The sequence below is a fragment of the Macaca thibetana genome, chromosome 19, assembly GCF_024542745.1.
Source record: "Macaca thibetana thibetana isolate TM-01 chromosome 19, ASM2454274v1, whole genome shotgun sequence".
NCBI classification, from domain to species: Eukaryota; Metazoa; Chordata; class Mammalia; order Primates; family Cercopithecidae; genus Macaca; species Macaca thibetana.
The window spans coordinates 15,639,447-15,660,988 of record NC_065596.1 but is presented as its reverse complement, the minus strand read 5'-3'; the positions used below and the strand labels follow the sequence as shown (position 1 = coordinate 15,660,988).

Below are 21,542 nucleotides of genomic sequence, written 5' to 3'. Positions count from 1 at the left end.
CATGGTCACGTCCCGCCTCCACATTTCACGCCCACTCATTGGTTGCAGCCTTTCTTTAAAAGTCTCTCTCTTTGGCCGGGAGCGGTGGCTCACGCCTGCAATCCCAGCACTTTGGGAAGCCGAGGCGGGTGGATCATGAGGTCAGGAGTTCAAGACCATCCTGGCCAAGATGGTGAAACCCCGTCTCTACTAAAACCACAAAAATTAACTGGGCGCGGTGGTAGGCGCTTGTAATCCCGGCTACTCGGGAGGCTGAGGCAAGAGAATCGCTTGAACCCGGGTGGCGGAGGTTGTGGTGAGCCAAGATCGTGCCACTGCACTCCAGCCTGGGCGACAGAACAGAATGAGACTCCGCCTCAAAGAACAAAAACAAAAACAAAAACAAAAAAAAACAGGCCGGGCCGCGCGCGGTGGCTCAGGCCTGTAATCCCAGCACTTTGGGAGGCCGAGACGGGCGGATCACGAGGTCAGGAGGTCGAGACCATCCTGGCGAACATGGTGAAACCCCGTCTCTACTAAAAAATACAAAAACCTAGCCGGGCGTGGTGGCGGGCACTTGTAATCCCAGCTACTCGGGAGGCTGAGGCAGGAGAATGGCGTGAACCCGGGAAGCGGAGCTTGCAGTGAGCCGAGATCGCGCCACTGCACTCCAGCCTGGGCGACAGAGCGAGACTCCCATCTCAAAAAAAAAAACCTCAAAAACCTCAAAAAAGTCTCTCTTTCTCTCTCTCTCTAGACCCTCCCCTTCCTGGCCTTTGTCCACTCTTAACCAGCCTCGCTGGCCCCGCCCTCTCCCCGTCTCTGAAGCCTTCATTGGTCCGCTCTCTTGCCCCGCCTCCTCTGCCGCGCAGACTCACTGGAGCTCTTGGGCAGCCCATCGCCAACGCTGACGGTGAGGGTCCGACCGCCAACCTTGAGCACCGCCAAGTCGCCGGACCCGCGGGAGAAGGTGACGCTGCGGGTCCCGCCACCGCCCCAGCCCTCCTTCTTCACCCGGAACTGTAGTCTGTGGGGAGAGAAGAAAGCTTGGGAGCGCGGGCCGGGGTCCCCCGCCCCATCCCACCCTCGCTGTTCCGGGGCAGGGGCGGGGCCGGGGCCGAGGCGCAGTTCGGCCGGGTAGGTGGAGCGGGAGAGGTTGCTCCGCGCCGAGACCACCCCGAAATGGTGCTGGGGTTGGCGGGGCCGTACGTGTCGCTGAAGGTGAGGGGCAGGGGCCTCCGAGTTGCCTCCTCGAAGCGCTTGCACAGAAGGCTGACGAACTCGGTCTTGAAGACGCTCTCCAGGAAGCTGTCGACGGCGTCCTCTTGGAGGATGAAGAAGTCGTCCTGTCGCGTGCTGGGGAGGGGCGGGTGAGAGGGTCAGGTGGGACACAGGTGAGGGCGACAGGTGAGAGTGACAGGTGAAGGTGGCTGAAGGTGGATTTAGGGAAGGGTCAGTTAAGGGCCAAGTCAGGGGTGACCAGGTAGGAGAAAAAGAGGGATGTGGCAAGGAGTGGGAGAGGTGGTTACAAAAGAGGGCCAGGTGAGGTCTAGTAAGAGGGTAAGGTGCAGGACAGCAGCTTTTGGCACCCAAGGATCGTGAGCGTAGGGGGCAGGTGAACATGACAGGTGGGGTCATGAGAGGGCTACAGGCATGGCACCAGGTAAGATTGTCAGGGTAACAGACGGGGTCACTAGAATGAGGGCAGCCAGGGGACAGGTGCGAGTGACTGTGCGGCAGGTAGGGACCTGGCTTCACCTGAGGGAGACTCCCCGCAGAGCCTGGATGTCCAGTTTCTTCTTCAAGACTTCACGCACTTGGCCTTTCTCGGGTCCCTTCTTCACCTTCTCTCGCCCAATCACATACACACACTTGGGCGTCAGGATCAAGTCCCGCTTGATGGGCTGCGGGGATGCAGGATTAGAGGCCGGTGTCTGCAGCGTGGCCAGCCTGGCCACAGAGGGCCCACCCCAGGCAGAGGAGTGGTGCTGGCAGGTCAGGTGAGGAGGGTGGGATCCCTCCAGGTGAAAGTGTATGAGTCGTCTGTTTGTTTTGTAGACAGGGTCTCACTCTGTAGCCCAGGCTGGAGTGCAGTGGTGCCACCATAACTCACTGCAACCTCCCCCTTCCGGGCTTGAGTGATCCACCAGCCTCAGCCTCCTGAGTAGCTGGGACCACAGGTGCACACCACCATGCCCAGCTAATTTTGGTATTTTTTGTAGAATCAGGGTTTTGCCCTGTTGCCCAGGCTGGTCTTGAACTCCTGAGCTCAAGCAAACTGTCCTCCTTAGCCTCCCAAAGGTTTGAGATTACAGGTGTGCGCCACCACACCTGGCCATGAGTTGTTATATAAGAAACAGAAGGAGGACCAGGCGCCGTGGCTCACGCCTATAATCCCAGTACTTTGGGAGGCCAAGGTGGGCGGATTACGAGGTCAGGAGTTCGAAACCAGGCTGACCAACATGGTGAAACCCTGTTGCTACTAAAAATACAAAAATTAACTGGGCGTGGTGGCGGGCACCTGTAGTCCCAGCTACGCAGGAGGCTGAGGCAAGAGAATCGCTTGAACCCAGGAGGTGGAGATTGCAATGAGCTGCGATCCCGCCACTGCACTCCAGCCTGGGTGACAGAGCAAGACTCCATCTCAAAAACAAATAAAACAGATTGGGCGCGGTGACACACACCTGTAATCCCAGCACTTTGGGAGGCTGAGGCGGGCGGATCACGAGTTCAGGAGATCGTGACCATCCTGGCTAACACCATGAAACCCCATCTCTACTAAAAACACAAAAAATTAGCCGGGTGTGGTGGCACGCGCCTGTAGTCCCAGCTACTTGGGAGGCTGAGGCAGGAGAATCGCTTGAGCCCGGGAGGCAGAAGTTGCAGTGACCCGAGGTTGTGCCACTGCACTCCAGCCTGGGTGACAGAACAAGATTCTGACTCATACACACAAAAGAGCAAAACTGCGTCTCAAACAAACAAAAAACCAACCAAACAACAACAAAAACAGAAGGAGGTCAGGTGGGAATGTGTTGGTTGGTTGGTTGGCTAGAAAAGGGTGTTTGGGTCAGTGAACAGGTGCTGGGTAGGTAAGGCAGCTGCTGGACATGGATGCCCAGCCCAGATGACAGCGCTTAGACCAGGCGAAAGTGCTTGGGCCATGTGACTGTAGCCAGCTCAGGTGAAGGTATTATGGTTCAGGTGAGGGTGTACAGGTCAGGTAAATAGGAGTATCTGGATCATGAGAGGAAGTGAGCAGGTGCGTATCTGAACTCTTACGAGTTTGTACAGGAAGGCAGGTGAATGTGCAAGCCGGTTGAGCTGGCCTGCGCTCAGAGTTCTCTGGGTCTAGTGGGGATACCTGTCTCGGTGAAAACATTTCAGGTGATGGTATACAGGTCACCTGAGAGGGCATACCTGCCACATAGACCTGTCCAAAGCAGGTGTGTGGATCAAGTGAAGACACTCAACACTGTATGTATGGTGTGTGAGGTTGTACAGATCATGTGAGGAGGCGTCTGCCACATAAACCTTGTCCAAGGTAGGTGAGGGTGTCCAGGCCATATGAGAATATCCATCCAGGTAAAGATGGTATATAGGGTATCTCAGTGTGTACCTGCCACACATAGCCTGTCTAAGGTGGGTAGGGTGAGTTACTGGGCTAGGTGACTCTCTGGAACATGAGATGTGGGTGAAGTGAGTGTGTACCTGGCCTGCCCAGGTACAGGTGAGAGTAAACAGGCCAAGTCTGGGTGTACTTCTGGACAAGAGAGTCCAGGCTAGGTGATTAGAGTACACCTAGGTTTAGGGCTGTCTGGGGCAGAAGAGGATGTGTCTGTTGGTGGAGGTGCCCAGCTGTCTATGCCAAGCATGAGTGCACCGGTCAGGTGGTGTATCTCTGTAGACAGCACGTACCTATGGACTAGGCTCCCTGGGCCAGGCGAGAGTGCACCTGTGGACAGGTGTATCTGGGCCAGGTGAAGGTATATCTAATTTCTAGGTTGAAGGGAGAGTGTACCTAATGGATGGGCGTGTCTAGGATAGGCAAGGGTGGCCCCGTGGTTGGGGTTTCTGGACAAGGTGAATGATTGTGAGATTGTGGAGAGATGCATCTGGCCAGGGGTGTATCTGATAGGTGTGTCTGGGCTACAAGTGCATGTTTGGTGGACAGCTGTGTCTGCCGTACTTGAGTGTATACCTGTGGGCAGGTGTGCCTGGGCTAGGTGAGGATGTTCCTGTGATGGAACAGGTGGATCTAGGCTGGGGAACAGATATCTGTGGGCAGGTGTGTCTATGCCAGATGAGGGTATACTTGTGATGGAACAGATGGATCTAGTCTGTGGGATCTAAGCCTGTGGGCAGGTGCATCTGGGCCAGGTGAGGGTGCCAGGCTGTAGCCAGGGTCTTGCCGTCCGACCCACTAGTGCCTCACCTTGAAGCGGCGGTCGTACTTGGTGACTGAGTCGGCGAAGTCCACCCGCTCCCTCTTGCCCAGGAACTGACGCAGCTCGGGCCGCTCCTCCAGCCCCAGGTAGTCCCCGACGAAGTTCCGGTTGATGCTGTTGCGCCTCCGCTCCTTCTTGTTCAGCAGGATGTTGGAAGCTGCGGGGACAGAGGGTGGAGGGCAGAGCTCCTGACGCGGCTCCTCCAGGTCCTTGCGCCCCCACTCTGCGCTGTGTACCCAAAGCCTCTCACCTTCCTCCCGCATCTCCTCATACTTCCGGACAGCCACGTGGCGCCGCCAGGCCTTCTGGATGGTTCGGGCAAAGCCGTCGAACTTTCGCTCTCGCACCTCCTCCAGGAGGAAAAGCTGGGCGGGTGTCGGGGGGGCAAGGGTGAATCCTGGTGTCTCCCCAGGGCCTGCAATTCCGGGTTTTCCCTGGGTTTGCCCTACTCTCACGCTTTTGCTCACCCACCCCCACACACGTGCTAATTTTTTTTTTTTTAAGAGGGGGGATCTTTGTAGTGACACTTAATGAAAAAGAAAAGAAGAAAAAGGGGCCGGGTGCAGTGGCTCATCATGCCTGTAGTCCTAGCACTTCGGGAGGCCAAGGCGGGTGGATCACCTGAGGTCAGGAGTTGGAGAGGAGTCTGACCAACATGGTGAAACCCCATCTCTACTAAAAATGCAAAAAGAAATTAACTGGGCGTGGTGGTAGACGCCTGTAATCCCAGCTACTCGGAAGCCTGAGGCAGGAGAATCACTTCAACCCGGGAGGCGGAGGTTGCAGTGAGCTGAAATCACGCCATTGCACCCCAGCCTGGGCACCAAGAGCGAAACTCCATCTCAAAAAAAAACGAAACAAAAAACCAAAGCAAAAACAAACTGGTGACTCACGCCTATAATCCCAGCACTTTGGGAGGCTGAGGTGAGAGGATCACCTGAGGTCAGGAGTTTGAGATCAGCCTGATAAACATGGAGAAACCCCATCTCAACTAAAAATACTAAATTAGCCGGGCATGGTGGCGCATGCCTGTAAACCCAGCTACTCAGGAGGCTGAGGCAGGAGAATCACTTGAACCCGGGAGGTGGAGGTTGCAGTGAGCTGAGATCGTGCCATTGCACTCCAGCCTGGGCAACAAGAGCAAAACTTCATCTCAAAAAAAGAAAATAAAAGACAGGGTCTCGCTCTGTCGTCCAGACTGGAGTGTAGTGGGGCAGTCACAGCTCACTGCAGCTTCAACCTCTTGGGTTCAAGTGATCCTTCCACCTCTGCCTCCTGAGTAGCTGGGACTACAGCTGTGAGCCACCATGCCCAGCTAATTTTGTAGTGATGTGGTCTTGCCACGTTGCCCAGGCTGGCAACATTTTTTATCTTCCTCCAAATGACTGGACCTCTCCGCGGGTCTCTCCCCATGTGGGGTACACACTTCTGCATTACATGATAACAGTGAGTCACTAGCTTCAGATCACAGCTGTGCCATTTACTACCTGTGTGCTCTTGCCAGAGACAGTATAACATCATGGTTTCTCACACTGTTACTATAGATAGTGTACACCATCTTTGAGGTACACCCCCGTGTCAGAGATGGTAAAAATAGGAACCAATGTGCATCTTGGAAAACCAATAAAATACAGTAAATATGAAAATCTGGCCAGGCGCAGTGGCTCACGCCTGTAATCCCAGCACTTTGGGAGGCCGAGGTGGGCGGATCACCTGAGGTCAAGAGTTTGAGACCAGCCTGGCCAACATGGTGAAACCCCATCTCTACTAGTAATGTAAAAATGAGCCAGCTGTGCTGGCACATGCCTGTCATCCCAGCTGCTTGGGAGGCTGAGGCAGGAGAATCACTTGAACCTGGGAGGTGGCAGTTACAGTGAGCGGAGATTGTGCCACTGCATTCCAGCCTGGGCAACAGAGCGAGACTCAGTCCCCCGCTCCTCCACCCCCCAGTAAAAGGAAAGAATGAAACTCCATCTGAAAAAAAAAAAAAAAAAAGGAAAATCTGATTTGTAGGACTGTGATGTGACTGGCAACTGTGTGGTTGGGCAGTGTACAACCTGCACAACCATCTGTGGCAGGCCCAGAAAGGAAGCTTTTGCAGAAAGCAGAGAAAAGGTTTTGTGTTGTAAGAGTCTAGGCCCAGAGGGGACTTAGAGAATGAGTTACATTACAGCAAGTGAAAGTGCAAACTCTGAGAGGAATGTCTACTCATTTGGAATAATAGCAGGTGAACAAGGTGAGGAACCCACTGGATATTAAAATGCTGTAAATCTATAGTAATAAAAACAGTAGCATGCCTGTCAGAGAATAGAACGATTAACTGGAATAGGGCAGATGCTTGAGAAACATCCTAATTCAAAGAGAAACTGTGATCAAAGGGACAATATTGCCAATTAGTGAAGATGGGAAATAATGCAAATATAGGCCGGGTGTGAAGGCTCATGCCTGTAATCCCAACACTTTTGGAGGCTAAGATGGGAGCGTCGTTGAGCCCAGGAGTTCAAGACCAGCCTGGGCAACATAGAAAGAACCCGTGTGTACAAAAAATAAACAAAAATTAGCCAAGGGTGGTGGCATGCATATGTAGTCCCAGCTACTCCGGAGGCTGAGGTGGGAGGATTGTTTGAGCCCAGGAGGTTGAGGCTGCTGGGAGCTGTGATGGTGCCACTGCACTTCAGCCTGAGAGACAGAGTGAGACCCTGTCTCAGGAAAGAAACAAAAAATCTATATATCTATATCTATACACACATATATACACACACATACACACACACACACACAAAATTGGGCTTTAGGAAAATTAGCACTTCACCCAGAGAGCTTTCACAAGTCCATAGATAGCACATTGCTGCTAAGAGCCTTGCTGCCCGCTCTGCTGACCAAAGTCGTTTTCATTTTTTAGAGACAGGGTCTCTGTTGCCCAGGCTGGAGTGCAGTGGTGTGATCTCGGCTCTCGGCCTCTAGGGAACCTCCCACCTCAGCGGCTCAAGTAGCTGGGACTAAAAGGCACACGCCACCATGCCTGGCTAATTCTTGTATTTTTATTTATTTATTTTTTTTGGTAGAGATGGGGTTTTGCCATGTTGCCCAGGCTGGTCTGGAACTCCTGGGCTCAAGCAGTGCACCAGCCTTGACCTCCCAAAGTGCTGGGATTACAGGCGTGAGCCAGCGTGCCCAGCTTCAGATTCTTCTTTGTCTCCTTCTCCACCCCCTCCGCTTCCCCCTCCCTCCTCCTCCTCCTCCTCCTCCTTCTTTTTTTTTTTTTTTTTTTTTTTTTTTTTTGAGATGGAGTCTTGCTCTGTTGCCCAGACTGGAGTGCAGTGGCGTGATCTTGGCTTACTGCAAGTTCCGTCTCCTGGGTTCACGCCATTCTCCTGCCTCAGCCTCCCGAGTAACTGGGACTACAGGCGCCCGCCACCACGCCTGGCTAATTTTTTTGTATTTTTTTAGTAGAGACGGGTTTCATCGTGTTAGCCAGGATGGTCTCAATCTCCTGACCTCATGATCTGCCCACCTTGGCCTCCCAAAGTGCTGGGATTACAGGCATGAGCCAGCATGCCCAGCCTCAGATTCTTCTTTAAAGCCTTTAGAGAGTATGGCCATCCCAGCACCTTGATTTTGGACTTCTGACCTGCAGAACTGTGAGAGAATAAATTGCTGTTGTGTTAAGCCATGGAGTTTGTGGTACTTTGTTTCAGCCGTCCCAGCAAACTATTGTAATATACTTAGGATGCTGGGCCACAAAGGCCAACAGCCAGATAAAATGTTTGAGGATGGCCCAAATCTTGTTCATAAGAAAATAAAAATAGGGGCCGGACGCAGTGGCTCATGCCTATAATCTCAGCACTTTGGTAGGCTGAGGTGGGTGGATCACTTGAGGTCAGGAGACCAGCCTGGCCAACACGGTGAAAACCCATCTCTACTAAAAACACAAAAATTAGCCGGGTATGATGGCAGGCGCCTGTAATCCCAGCTACTTGGGAGGCTGAGGCAGGAGAATTGCTTGAACCAGGAAGGTGGAGGTTGCAGTGAGCCAAGATCGCACCATTCCACTTTAGCCTGGGTGGCAGAGTGAGACTGTCTAAAAAAAAAAAAAAAAAAGATCCCAACATAAAATACGTTTTTGGTTGAGAAAGGCTCCAACTCCATGAAACTAATTTAATTTCTTGATTACTTTTTAAATGTAGCACAGTTAAACTGTTGGCTATTTTTCTTCTATTTTCCCTTTCTTTTCTTTCTTTTTTTTCTCGGAGTCTCACTTTGTCCCCCAGGCTGGAGTGCAGTGGCGTGATCTTAGCTCACTGCAACCTCTGCCTCCCAGGTTTGAGCAATTCTGCCTTAGCCTCCCAGGTAGCTGGGATTACAGGCATGTTACCATGCCCGGCTTATTTTGTATTTTTAGTAGAGACGGTGTTTCCCCATGTTGAGCAGGCTGGTCTCAAACTCCTAACCTCAGGTGATCCACCACCTTGGCCTCCCAAAGTGCTGGGATTACAGTTGTGAGCCACCGTACCTGGCCTTTTCTTCTATTTTCATTTTACTAAATTTTTTACTTTTTTTGATATAGGAGTCTCACTCTGTTGCCCAGACTAGAGTGTAGTGGTGTGATCTCGGCTCACTGCAACCTCTGCCTCCTGGGTTCAAGTGATTCTCCTGCCTCAGGCTCCTGAGTTGCTGGGATTACAGGTGCGCACCACCACACTCGGCTAATTTTTTGTATTTGTAGTAGAGACGGGGTTTCACCATGTTGATCAGGCTGGTCTTGAACTCCTGACCTTGTGATCCACCTGCCTTGGCTTCCCAAAGTGTTGAGATTACAGGTGTGAGCCACCGCGCCTGGCTTATTTTACTAAAATTAAACTACTGTTGACCAGGCTAGAGTGCAGTGGCATGATCTTGGCTCGCTGCAACTTCCGCTTCCTGGGTTAAAGTGATTCTTCTGCTCAGCCTCCTGAGTAGCTGGGATTACAGGTGTGCACCACCACACCTGGCTAATTTTTGTAATTTTAATAGAGAAGGGGTTTCACCATGTTGGCCAGGCTGGTCTCGAACTCCTGACCTCAAATGATCCACCCGCCTCAGCCTCCCAAATAGCTGGGATTACAGGTGTGAGCCACTGCGCCTGGCCAGTAAAATTATTTTCATCAGGATCATTTTCTTTCTTTTATAAATATTCAGTCTGTCTTTGTTGCTGATGATCTTATAAGATTTTACCACTAAACATCTGCCGTTGTGAATTTCCTTATTTCTACCCTGTCCGTCTTCTCCAAATCTAAATCTATAGACTGAAATTTTTGTCTAAATTAAATTTTACTTTATATAGTCTTTGCTGGTGATAGTTATTTTTCTTTTTTCCTTTTTCTTTTTCTTTTTTTTTTTTTTTTTTTTTTGAGACGGAGTCTCGCTCTGTCGCCCGGGCTGGAGTGCAGTGGCCGGATCTCAGCTCACTGCAAGCTCCGCCTCCCGGGTTCCCGCCATTCTCCTTCAGCCTCCCTAGTAGCTGGGACTACAGGCGCCCGCCATCTCGCCCGGCTAGTTTTTTGTATTTTTTAGTAGAGACGGGGTTTCACCGTGTTAGCCAGGATGGTCTTGATCTCCTGACCTCGTGATCCACCCGTCTCGGCCTCCCAAAGTGCTGGGATTACAGGCTTGAGCCACCGCGCCCGGCCTCTTTTTTCCTTTTTCTTTTTGTCTTTTGTAGAGCCAGGGTCTCACTGTGTTTCCCAGGCTGATCGTGAACTCCTGACTTCAAACCATCCTCCTGCCTCAGCCTCCCAAAGCACTGATATTATAGGCATGAACTACCACACCTGACCTGGTGCTAGTTTTTTTTTTTGTGCCTTTTTTCTGTTCTATGTCAAATTTTTTGGTCTGTTTCTTCCAGAGTGTCTCTCTTGGTCTCTTTATCTCAATCTCTCAATCGCAGTCTTTCTTTTTTTTTTTTTGAGACGGAGTCTTGCTCTTTCGCCCAGGCTGGAGTGCAGTGGCGCAATCTCAGCTCACTGCAAGCTCCACCTCCTGGGTTCACGCCATTCTCCTGCCTCAGCCTCCCGAGTAGCTGGGACCACAGGTGCCTACCACCACGCCCAGCTAAATATTTTTTTGTCTTTTTAGTAGAGACGGAGTTTCACCGTGTTAGCCAGGATGGTCTTGATTTCCTGACCTCGTGATCCGCCTGCCTTGGCCTCCCAAAGTGCCGGGATTACAGGCGTGAGCCACCGTGCCTGGTGATCGCAGTCTTTCTTAATCTCTCGCTTGGTCTCTTACTTTCAGTCTATTAATCTCCCATTGCTTTCTCAATTTCTCTCTCAATCTTTCTCTCAATTTCTCTGTCAATCTCTCTCTCTCAATCTGTTTCTCAATCTCTCAATCTTTCTCTCAATCTCTGTCTCCCTCCAACTCTCTCTCCCTGTCTCTCTCAGTCCCTCTCTATACCTTTCTCTCTGTTCCGCTCTCCCTCCTTCTCTGCCTGTCCCTCAAACACTCACCGACTCTGGGTTCTTGACAAAGACCTTAGTGCTCCCCATCTGGTACTGGTCGGGCTCCATGTTGACCGCCCGAAGCAGATGCTGGACGCCCTGGCGTTCGTCCCCACGCCACCGCGGCCACGTCTCAGGGGTCAGAATGGCATACCTGGGGGCGGAGGGCTGGGGTGTGGAAGTGCTCGTAACAGACAGGCCCGGCCGGGCGTTCTGATGGGGGCGATGGTGAGGGCGGGAGTGGGGGGGCTCCTCACCTCTGCAGGAACTTGGCAAACTGGCGGCGGTAGGCGAAGCCGGCTCTGCGCACCCTGATGTTCTCCTTCAGGCCCAGGTATTCTACCTGGTGCTTGACCCTGGTGGGGAGGGTAGGCTGAGTCCCCTCGGGGTGGGGAGTCACCAGTCCTGGGGGTGGGTGGGAGGTGCTGGAGTTGGGGGGTCTGAGGGGGATCTGGATTCATGCTGAGGGAAGTTTGGGGGTGAGTTCTGTGGTCTGGGGGTGCTTCAGGGCTCAGCCTGGGGACTGGGGGGAGGGATCTTGTCCTGACGGTCCCTTCTGGGGTCAGTTCCACAGGTGGGGGATGGTGGGAGGGGTTGTGCTAGTCCCTGGGTCATCCTACAGGAGGTCAGGGAGGTGTGTAGGTCAGTTCTAGGGGTAACCACAGGGCCTGGAGGGGATGAATCTTGGATTGGTTGGGGGGTGTCACCTGTTCTCCTCCCAGTCTCGGGGCCTCTTGGTCTCGTTGGGTTTGATGCAGCGGATGTAGTGGGGTGTGCACCTCATCAGCGTGGCCACCAGGTCATTGGCTTGTTTCTGAGGCAGAAGCGAAGGCAGGGGTGGGTGGAGAGCACAGAGATGGGACCCTCTGACCCCTCTCTTTTCTCCACCCTGGATATAGTCCCAAGAGACAGAGACTGGAGGTGGGTGAGGGCTGGTAATAGAGAAGCCACAGGGGCCAGATGTCCCTGGTCTGTGTGCACCTCCACTAGTGCGCACCGCATTAGTGGGACTGATGTGGGGTGTCTGCCTGACCCTCGAATCCAAGACGAGGAGCTCTAACATCTACCGCAGTCACCACTTAGCTTGGCATATAGTAAGTGCTCAGTAAATGTTTGTTGACTGAGTAACAGAGCCCTTAAGAGCATTTCTTTTTGTCCTTTGAGGAGATAGGTACATTGGGTGTTTTTTTTTTTTTTTTTTTTTTTTTTTTTTTTGAGTTGGAGTTTTCCTCTGTCACCCATGCTGCAGTGCAATTGAGCCATCTTAGCTCACTGCAACCTCCACCACCCGGATCCAAGAGATTCTTCTGCCTCAGCCTCCCAAGGAGCTGGAATTACAGACATGTGCCACCACACCTGGGTAATTTTTAGTAGAGATGGGGTTTTGCCATGTTGGTCAGGCTGGTCATGAACTCCTGACCTCAGGTAATCCATCCGCCTCGGGCTTCCAAAGTGTTGGGATTACAGGCATGAGCCACCATGCCGGACTGGGTGATTTTTTTTGAGACAGAGTGTTGCTCCGTCACTCATGCTGGAGTATAGAGGTGCTGTCATAGTTCACTGAAGCCTCAGCCTCCTGTGCTTAAGCGATCCACTGCCTCAGCCTCCAGAGTAGCTGGGATTACAGGTCTGAGCCACTGTGCCTGGCTGAGACAGGTACTTTGGAGTTAGGGAACTGTGTGTATACCTGAGAGGTTTGCCTTGAGTTTTGCATTTTGTTTTATTTTTATTTTTATTTGGAGACAAAGTCTCGCTCTGTTGCCCAGGCTGCAGTGCAGTAGCGTGATCTCGGCTTACTGCAACCTCCGTCTCCCAGGTTCAGGTGATTCTCCCACCTCAGCCTTCCGAGTAGATGGGACTACAGATATGTGCCACCACACCCAGCTCCTTTTTTTTTTTTTTTTTTTGTATTTTTAGTAGAGACGGGGTTTCACCATGTTGGCCAGGCTGGTCTTGAACTCCTGACATCAGGTGATCCACCTGCCTCAACCTCCCAAAGTCCTGGGATTACAGGCTTGAGCCACTGTGCCTGGCGTTTATTTTATTTTATTTTATTTATTTATTTTGTTTATTTGAGACAGAGTCTCGCTCTGTCACCCAGGCTGGAGTGCAGTGGCATGATCTCGCTCACTGCAACCTCCTAGGTTCAAGCAATTCTCCTGCTTCAGTCTCCTGAGTAGCTGGGATTACAGGCACATACCGGCTAATTTTTGTATTTTTAGTAGAGATGGGGTTTCACCATGTTGCCCAGGCTGGTCTTGAACTCCTGACTTCAAGTGATCTGTCTGACTCGGCCTCTGAAAGTGCTGGGATTACAGGCGTGAGCCACCACTCACAGTCTGATTTTTTTTTTTTTTTTTTTTTAAGAGACAGAGTCTCAGCCGGGCGCTGTAGCTCATGCTTGTAATCCCAGCACTTTGGGAGTCCAAGGTGGGCGAATCACGAGGTCAGGAGATCGAGACCATCCTGGCTAATATGGTGAAACCCCATCTCTACTAAAAATACAAAAAAATTAGCCGGGCGTGGTGGCGGGTGTTTGTAGTCCAAGCTACTTGGGAGGCTGAGACAGGAGAATGGCGTGAACCCGGGAGGCGGAGCTTGCAGTGAGCCAAGATCGCACCACTGTGCTGCAGCCTGGGCAACAGAGCGAGACTCCGTCTCAAAAAAAAAAAAAACAAAAAAAAGAGACAGGGTCTCACTCTGTTCCCAGGCTGGAGTGCAGGGGCGCAATCATGGCTCACTGCAGCCTTGACCTCCTGGGCTCAAATGATCCTCCTGCCTCAGCCTCCCGAGTAGCTGGGACCACAGGTGTGCCCTACCATGCTTGGCTAATTTTTAATTTATTTTTTGTAGAGACGGGGTCTTGTTTTGTTGCCCAGACTAGACTTGTTACATTCATAGTGACAGAATGGTGGGTGCCAGGGACTTGGAAAACAGGTAGGGAGTGTTTCATGGGGACACAGTTTCAGTTTGGGAAGATGAGAAAGTTCTGGAGATGGGTAGTGGTGATGGTTGCACGACCATGTGCATGCACTTAATACCACTAACTGTGACCTTAAAACTGGTTAAAATATTAGATAGGCTGGACACAGTGGCTCACGCCTGTAATCCCAGCACTTTGAGAGGCCGAGGAAGGTGGATCACCTGAAGTCGGGAGTTCAAGAACAGCCTGGCCAACATGGTGAAACCCCGTCTCTACTAAAAATACAAAAGTAGCTGGGCATGGTGGTGCATGCCTGTAATCCCAGCTACTCGGGAGGCTGAGGCAGGAGAATCACTTGAACCCGGGAGGCAGAGGTTGTGGTGAGCTGAGATCATGCCATTGCACTCCAGCCTAGGCAACAAGAGTGAAACTCCATCTCAAAAAAAAAAAACAAAACACCAAAAAATCAAATTAGCTGGGTGTGATGGCACATGCCTATAATCCCAGCTACTTGGGAGGCTGAGGCAGAAGGATCGCTTGAACCCAGGAGGCGGAGGTTGCAGGGGGCCCAGATCGTGCCACTGCACTCCAGCCTGGGCAACAGAGCAAGACTCTGTCTCAAAAAATAAATAAATAAATAAATAAATTATTGGATATTATTAAGATGGTAAATTTTATGTCATGTATATTTTACCACAAATTAAAAAAATGGTAAATGACTAAAGACCAAACAAAAATGTATTAGGATAATGGTCCACTTCTGCAGTGAAGGAGTTGATGGAGACCTCCAAGAAGCTGGTTCAAGCCCCCTAAACCCAGACCTGGAGGAAGACCCTGCTGAATAGATGACGTCACAGACAGAGGCAGAAGCCCCAGGATTGGTGGAGAGACAGACATTGGAATGAGAGAAACAGGGTCTGGACCCCAGGCAGGGTAGAACTCAGTCCTCCGCCGGCCCGCTCCCCGTTGTACACCCCAGGCCCACCTTGATCTTGGAGCCGGCAGTGCTGGGGCGCCCCTTCTTGTCTCCATCCAGCTTCTCGGGGAAGAGCATCCGGAGGAAGGCCCTGGGTAGGAGAGGGGAGAGGAGGAGTTGGAGGTATGGCTGGACCTTGGGGTGCCCTCCTCCAGAGGTGGGGCAGCCTCAATGCCACAATGCAAAATATGGTTCTCTCAATGTAGAGGGGAGTTGTAATGGGTGAGATGCAGAAGGTTGGTTTTTTCTGTTTTTTTTTGAGACGGAGTCTCGCTCTGTCGCCCAGGCCGGAGTGCAGTGGTGCGATCTCGGCTCACTGCAAGCTCCGCCTCCCGGGTTTACGCCATTCTCCTGCCTCAGCCTCCCGAGTAGCTGGGACTACAGGCGCCCGCCACCTCGCCTGGCTAATTTTTTGTATTTTTAGTAGAGATGGGGTTTCACCGTGTTCACCAGGATGGTCTTGATTTCCTGACCTCGTGACCCACCCGCCTCGGCCTCCCAAAGTGCTGGGATTATAAGTGTGAGCCACCACGCCTGGCGGTTGTTTTTTTAATTTGTTTTTTGAGACAGGGCTTCGCCTTGTCCTCCAGGTTGGGGGGCATTGGTGTCATCATAGTCACTGCAGCCTGGAACTCCTGGGCTCAAGCCAATGTGTGAATGTATTGAATGCCACTGAATTGTACATTTCATTTTATTTTATTTTATTTTATTTTATATTTTATTTTATTTTATTTATTTATTTCCTTTATTTTTCTTTGCCACAAAAAGGGAACAACATGGATAAATTGTACATTTTAAAATGGTTAATAAGTCTGGGCACGGTGGCTCACGCCTGTAATCCCAGCACTTTGGGAGGCTGAGGCAGGAGGATCACCTGCAGTCAGGAGTTCGAGACCAGCCTAACCAACATGGTAAAACCCCATCTCTACTAAAAATACAAAAATTAGCCGGGTGTGATGGTGGGACGCCTATAATCCCAGCTACTCGGGAGGCTGAGGCAGGAGAATCGCTTGAACCCAGGAGGTGGAGGTTGCAGTGAGCCGAGATAGTGCTACTGTACTCCAGCCTGGGCGATAGGGCAAGAGACACTGTCTCAAAAAAAAAAAAAAAAAAAAATTGGACTGTGGTGATGGTTGCACAATTCTGGGAATTTGCTAAACGTCATTGATTTAGACATTGCTTAATGTGGGTGGATTTAATGGTAAGTCCGCTCCTGGGAAATGTGGGTGCATTCTGGTTTAAAGGTCAGGTTAGATTCAAATAGTTCTAAATCTGTTTGTTCAGATGCTGATAGTTCAGAATCAGATGCAGATTCTGATTCTCCAGGTCTGGGGTGGAGTTTGAGATTCTGCCTTTTTTTCTCCCTCAGAGATAAGGTCCGTTGCCAAGGCTGGAGTGCAGTGGCACAGTCACGGCTCACTGCAGCTTCCACCTCCTAGGCTCAAGTGATCCTTCCATCTCAGCCTCCTGAGTAGCTGGGACTATAGGCATGTGCCACCACACCCAGCTAATTAATTTATTATTATTATTTTTTACTGGCAGAGTACACAAGTAAAAAAACGATTTTTTTTTTTTTTTTTTTTTTGTGACGGAGTCTGGCTCTGTCGCCCAGGCTGGAGTACAGTGGCCGGATCTCAGCTCACTGCAAGCTCCGCCTCCCGGGTTCACGCCATTCTCCTGCCTCAGCCTCCCGCGTAGCTGGGACTACAGGTGCCCGCCACCTCGCCCGGCTAATTTTTTTTTTGTATTTTTTAGTAGAGACGGGGTTTCACTGGGTTATCCAGGATGATCTCGATCTCCTGACCTCATGATCCGCCAGTCTCGGCCTCCCAAAGTGCTGGGATTACAGGCTTGAGCCACCGCGCCTGGCCAAAAAAAAAACGATTTTTTTTTTTGTAGAGACAGGGGTCTTGCTATGTTGCCCAGGCTGGTCTTGAACTTGGGACCTCAAGTGATCCTTCTGCCTAAGGAAATTCCACATTGGAAACAAGGCCCAAGGATGCCCAGGTTGCTGGTCTGGGAACCACATGTCAAAACTTTAAGGATCCCTGTCATATTACTTTACGCCTGATACTACATTCTTCGTGGGTTTTTTGTTTTTGTTTTTTGAGATGCAGCTGTTGTCCAGGCTGCAGGCTGGAGTGCAGTGGCGCAATCTTGGCTCACTGCAAGCTCCGCCTCCCAGGTTCACGCCATTCTCCTGCCTCATCCCCCTGAGGAGCTGGGACTACAGGCGCCCGCCACCTCGCCCGGCTAATTTTTTGTATTTTTAGTAGAGACGGGGTTTCACCGTGTTAACCAGGATGGTCTCAATCTCCTGACCTTGTGATCCGCCCGCCTCGGCCTCCCAAAGTGCTGGGATTACAGGTGTGAGCCACTGCGCCCGGCCTTTTTTTTGTTTTGAGACAGAATCTCCCTCTGTTGCCCAGGCTGGAGTGCAATGACACGATCTTGGCTCACTATAACCTCTGCCTCCTGGGTTCAAGTGATTTTCATGCCTCTGCCTTCTGAGTGGCTGGAATTACAGGTGCGCGCCACCACACCTAGGTAATTTTTATAATTTTGGTGGAGACAAGGTTTTGCCATGTTGCCCAGGCTGGTCTCAAACTCTTGGCCTGACGTGATTTGACCACCTCGGCCTCCCAGAGGGCTGGGATTATAGGCGTGAGCCATCGCGCCCGGCCTCTGGAATTACTTTTTACATCAGAACTAGTCCATAGAAACAGCATCCTGGCCGCACAGCCACTCCCCTTGAGTTTGTGGCGAGATGGCAGCTCTTGGGAAGATGGGGTGGTGCCTGGTCCTCCCTCCATCCCCTTGGGGGGTTGTAGCCGGAGGTCCCCATGCCTGTGACCACTCACTGCTCACTGGTCTGCATCAGCTCTATGAGGTCAGAGAAGAGAACGTCTCGGTTCCTCTCGCAGAAGCCGCTGACGTCGTAGGAGACCTGGAGGGGACAGGACAGCGCTGAGGACAGTGAGGGACTGAGAGACCTGGCTGGGAGGGTGGGCGCAGAGTGCTTACAGCCCAGGTGGTCAGGGGTTTCCTGGGGCCTGCTGTGGGGTGAGGGGATCGAGGAGTGTCTACAGCGCTGGTTGGGGGGTATCTACAGTTCAGAATAGGGGATGGGGGTGGGCTCCCTGGAGGGCTGATATTCAAGTTGAGGTTAGAGGATCGTAGCTGTATCCCAGGTCAGAGGTAAGGGGAGGTGGGGGTTACAACCTAAATGAGCCGGGAGAGAGCTGCAGTTTGCATCAGAGGCCACATGGCAGTGAAAGTTATAGCTCAGATTGGTGGGTGAGGGGTTGCAGCCTGGGTGGGGGGCCCCTGGGAGTCAGAGGTTAGATTAGGTATCTGTGACCTGGTCAGTCAGGGGCCAGTGTGGGGGGCCTGTGTCAGGATAACAGCCCTACCTCAGGGATCCCTGCGAGGGGACTTCAGCCAGGATTGGGGGTTGGAGCTGCTACCAAAGGTTGGTTGGGGCTCTCTGTAGTTCCGAGCAGGGCTTTTGTAACCAGGCTGGCGTGCTGTGGCACAATCTTGGTTCACTACAACCTCAGCCTCCTGGGTTCAAGTGATTCCCCTGCCTCAGCCTCCCAAGTAGCTGGGATTACAGGCGCCCACCACCACGCCCAGCTGATTTTTGTATTTTTAGTAGAGATGGGGTTTCACCATATTGGCCAGGCTGGTCTTGAACTCCTGACCTCAGGTGATTCACCCGTCTTGGCCTCGCAAAGTGCTGGGATTACAGGTGTGAGCTGCCACTCCCAGCCTCTCCAGCCCATTTTAGGGGCAATCCTAGGAACTTCTGCTCTCATGTTGTGAGATCCTCAGATCACTGCCCGAGAGTCTACAGTCCTGTCCGCTGGGGAGCGGGGCTGCAGGCATGGCTGGAGGCCAGTGGATTTCTGTAGCCTGGGATAGGGGTCTGTAGGAGGGCGTCAGCACATTTTGAAGGCTGGTGGCTCACAGAAGGGACCTGGGGGCTTTGGGGATTTCCTCTCCAAATTGGGATCAGAAAGTGGGGGGCTGTGTCCTAGTCAGGGGGTTATGATTTACATTGGGGCTTATCTGGGAGCACAGGCGGTCTGGTACTCAAGCTGGTGTTAATCGGGGGGATTTCTGTTCCCTCTGTTAGGGAGTTGATGTGTAAGGGAAGCTGTTGCCTGGACCAGAGGCCATTGGGTTTCTGCAGCCCTGGCCCAGGGAACACGGTGGTAGTGGTGGTCGTGGTGCTGGTGGGGTCCAGGCAAGTTTGGGGCTTAGAGAGTTCCTGGGGGGTCAGCTGGAAGGGTCTGTAGTTCTGGTTAGTAGGGGGTGGATTGAGGCAGGGGGACGGTGGAATTCTACAGCTCTGGATGAGGGTCCTAGCAGGCTCGCTCCAGCCTGCGTGCTGGAGGGTGGGGGCTACAGCCCGGAGCCCTGGGGTTCTGCGAGGTGGCACAGGGTGGGGTAGGGGCCAGGGGCACACCTTGCCAGCGTAGTGGTGGATGACGAAGCCGGCGCTCCAGCTGTTGAAATGCTCGTGGGTGCCCACGGCCGCCTGCAACTTCTGCAGCAGTGTCTGGTCTGCTCCCCCGCCCGTGGCGTGCATGGTGGCACACACGTCGTCCAAGACGCTCATGATGCCTGGGGGGCTCTGTGGGGCGAGGGGGAGCCAGCAGCGGTTCAGTTTGGTCTGCCTTGCCTCCCCATGGCTCATCAGTGTGGAGATTAGGGGAGGGCGGGGGTGGAGGAGTAGAGGGAGCTAGAGCTTTGGAGGCGGGGAGGGCACCAGGGGCTTCCAAATACAAGCACAAAAGGCATTGCAGGGGTTGGGGATGGAAGGGATAGGGGGGCAGGGGTGTGTGGGGCTGCTGTGGAAGCTCGCTGGGGTGCAGAAGTGGCTGGGGGCCCCTCAAGAGATTCAGGTCTCAGACTAGAATCCCTTGGTAGGGGGACCTGCCTTATTTATTTGTTTGTTTGTTTATTTATTTACTTATTTATTTATTTAGAGACGGAGTCTTGTTCTGTTGCCCAGGCTGGAGTGCAGTGGTATGATCTCAGCTCACTGCAGCCTCCATCTCCCAGGTTCGTGATTCTCCTGCTTCAGCCTCCGGAGTAGCTGGGATTACAGGCGTGCTGCCACCATGCCAGGCTAACTTTTGTATTTTTTAGTAGAGATGGCGTTTCACCATTTTGGCCAGGCTAGTTTCGATCTCCTGGCCTCAGGTGATCCACCTGCCTTGGCCTCCCAAAGTGCTGGGATTACAGGCATGAGCCACCGTGCCCAGCCTAAATACTTTTTAAATTTAATTTTTTTGAGACAGGGTCTTGTTCTGTTCCTCAGACTGGAGTGTGGTGGCGCAATCATAGCTCACTGCACCCTCGACTTCCTGGGCTCAAGTGATCCACCTCAGCCTCCCGGGTAGCTGGGATTACAGGCGCCCACCACCATGCCTGGATAATTTTTTGTATTTTTAGTAGAGACGGGTTTTCACCATGTTGGTCAGGCTGGTCTCCAACTCCCGACCTTAGGTGATCCGCCCGCCTCGGCCTCCCAAAGTGCTGGGATTACAGGTGTGAGCCACCGTGCCTGGCATGGAATCTGCAAATTTGACTCTGACTCTGAGCTGGGGTTTCCGGGGCAGTGTTTATTGAATGATTAAGCAACAGGTGGACAAGTAGGCGGAATGAATGGATGAGGGGCGGAAGGGACATTTTGGTTGTGTTCTGTTCTGCTGGAAGGCCTGAGTGTAGCGTGGAGAAGGGCCTGAGGATGCCATAACGTCCTTGTCCCTCCCCCCATCTTCCAGACTCAGCTTAGGGGCCCAGTGAGACGCCCCCGCGAAAGTTGACCCAGCCCTCACCAGCTTGTTTTCGATGAGGTCACAGACGACCTTGTTGTTGAAGTACTGGATTGGAGTCCAGCGGATGCCTTCCTGTACGTACTCCTCCTGGGGATGGAAAAGAGGGTGGGCGGGGGGGGGCAGTGAGAAATGTGTGGCCACCCTTCTCCCCATGTCCTCTCCTCTTCTCCATCTTATCACTTAGGACTGTCTCTGGTAACAAAGCCCATCACTCCTGTGTGAGCAAGGCTGGAAGTGCCAGGGAATTATATTTGGTTCTGGGAGTCCTTGACCCCCAGCTCCCTCGCTTCTCTGTGTGCTCCATGAAGCCTCCTCGAGTCCCAGTGCAGTTGCACACTGGTTGTCCACAGCATAACTTGCTCATTAATGTCCTATTTGGACTCTTTTTTTTTGAAATGGAGTTTCGCTCTTGTTGCCCAGGCTGGAGTGCAATGGCACGATCTTGCCTCATCGCAACCTCTGCCTCTGCCTGAAGGGATTCTCCTGCCTCAGCCTTCTGAGAAGCTGGGATTACTGGCTTGTGCTGCCACGCCTGGCTAATTTTGTATTTTTAGTAGAGATGGGGTTTTTCCATGTTGGTCAGGCTGGTCTCCCACCTCGGCCTCCCAAAGTGCCGGGATTACAGGCATACAGGCATGAGCCACTGCACGCAGCTTGCTTTTTTTTTTTTTTTTTTTTTTTTTTTTTTGAGACCAGGTTTTGCTGTTACCCAGGCTAGAGCTCAGTGATGCGATTCTAGCTCACTGCAACTTTGACCTCCAGGGCTCAAGTGATCCTCTCATCTTAGCCTTCTGAGTAGCTGGGATCTCGGGAGCACACCACCACACCTGGCTAATTTTTATGTTTTTTGTAGAGATGGGGTCTCACTATGTTGTCCAGGCTGGCTTTGAA

General features: G+C 52.2%; 1 protein-coding gene and 2 long non-coding RNA genes across 3 annotated transcripts in view; 2 read left to right on the top strand and 1 right to left on the bottom strand.

The window, feature by feature from the left end:
* The window catches only part of LOC126942911 (uncharacterized), a 600,821-nt gene that overhangs the window by 151,611 nt on the left and 427,668 nt on the right, over positions 1–21,542 (top strand). The window lies entirely within an intron of this gene.
* The window catches only part of MYO1F (myosin IF), a 55,173-nt gene that overhangs the window by 5,201 nt on the left and 28,430 nt on the right, over positions 1–21,542 (bottom strand). The window contains exons 13-24 of the mRNA XM_050770075.1: positions 20,652–20,738; positions 19,274–19,441; positions 17,664–17,749; positions 14,812–14,893; positions 11,611–11,717; positions 11,161–11,259; positions 10,913–11,057; positions 4,675–4,789; positions 4,412–4,581; positions 1,738–1,883; positions 1,189–1,335; positions 858–1,006 (exon numbers count right to left, since the gene is read on the bottom strand). Coding sequence (XP_050626032.1) covers positions 858–1,006; positions 1,189–1,335; positions 1,738–1,883; positions 4,412–4,581; positions 4,675–4,789; positions 10,913–11,057; positions 11,161–11,259; positions 11,611–11,717; positions 14,812–14,893; positions 17,664–17,749; positions 19,274–19,441; positions 20,652–20,738 — 1,501 coding nt within the window. The remainder of the gene's footprint in view (positions 1–857; positions 1,007–1,188; positions 1,336–1,737; positions 1,884–4,411; positions 4,582–4,674; positions 4,790–10,912; positions 11,058–11,160; positions 11,260–11,610; positions 11,718–14,811; positions 14,894–17,663; positions 17,750–19,273; positions 19,442–20,651; positions 20,739–21,542) is intronic.
* Positions 874–20,666, top strand: LOC126942921 (uncharacterized). Its single transcript, XR_007721649.1, has 3 exons — positions 874–949; positions 19,797–19,872; positions 20,598–20,666. It is a non-coding gene; the product is annotated as an uncharacterized LOC126942921 (long non-coding RNA).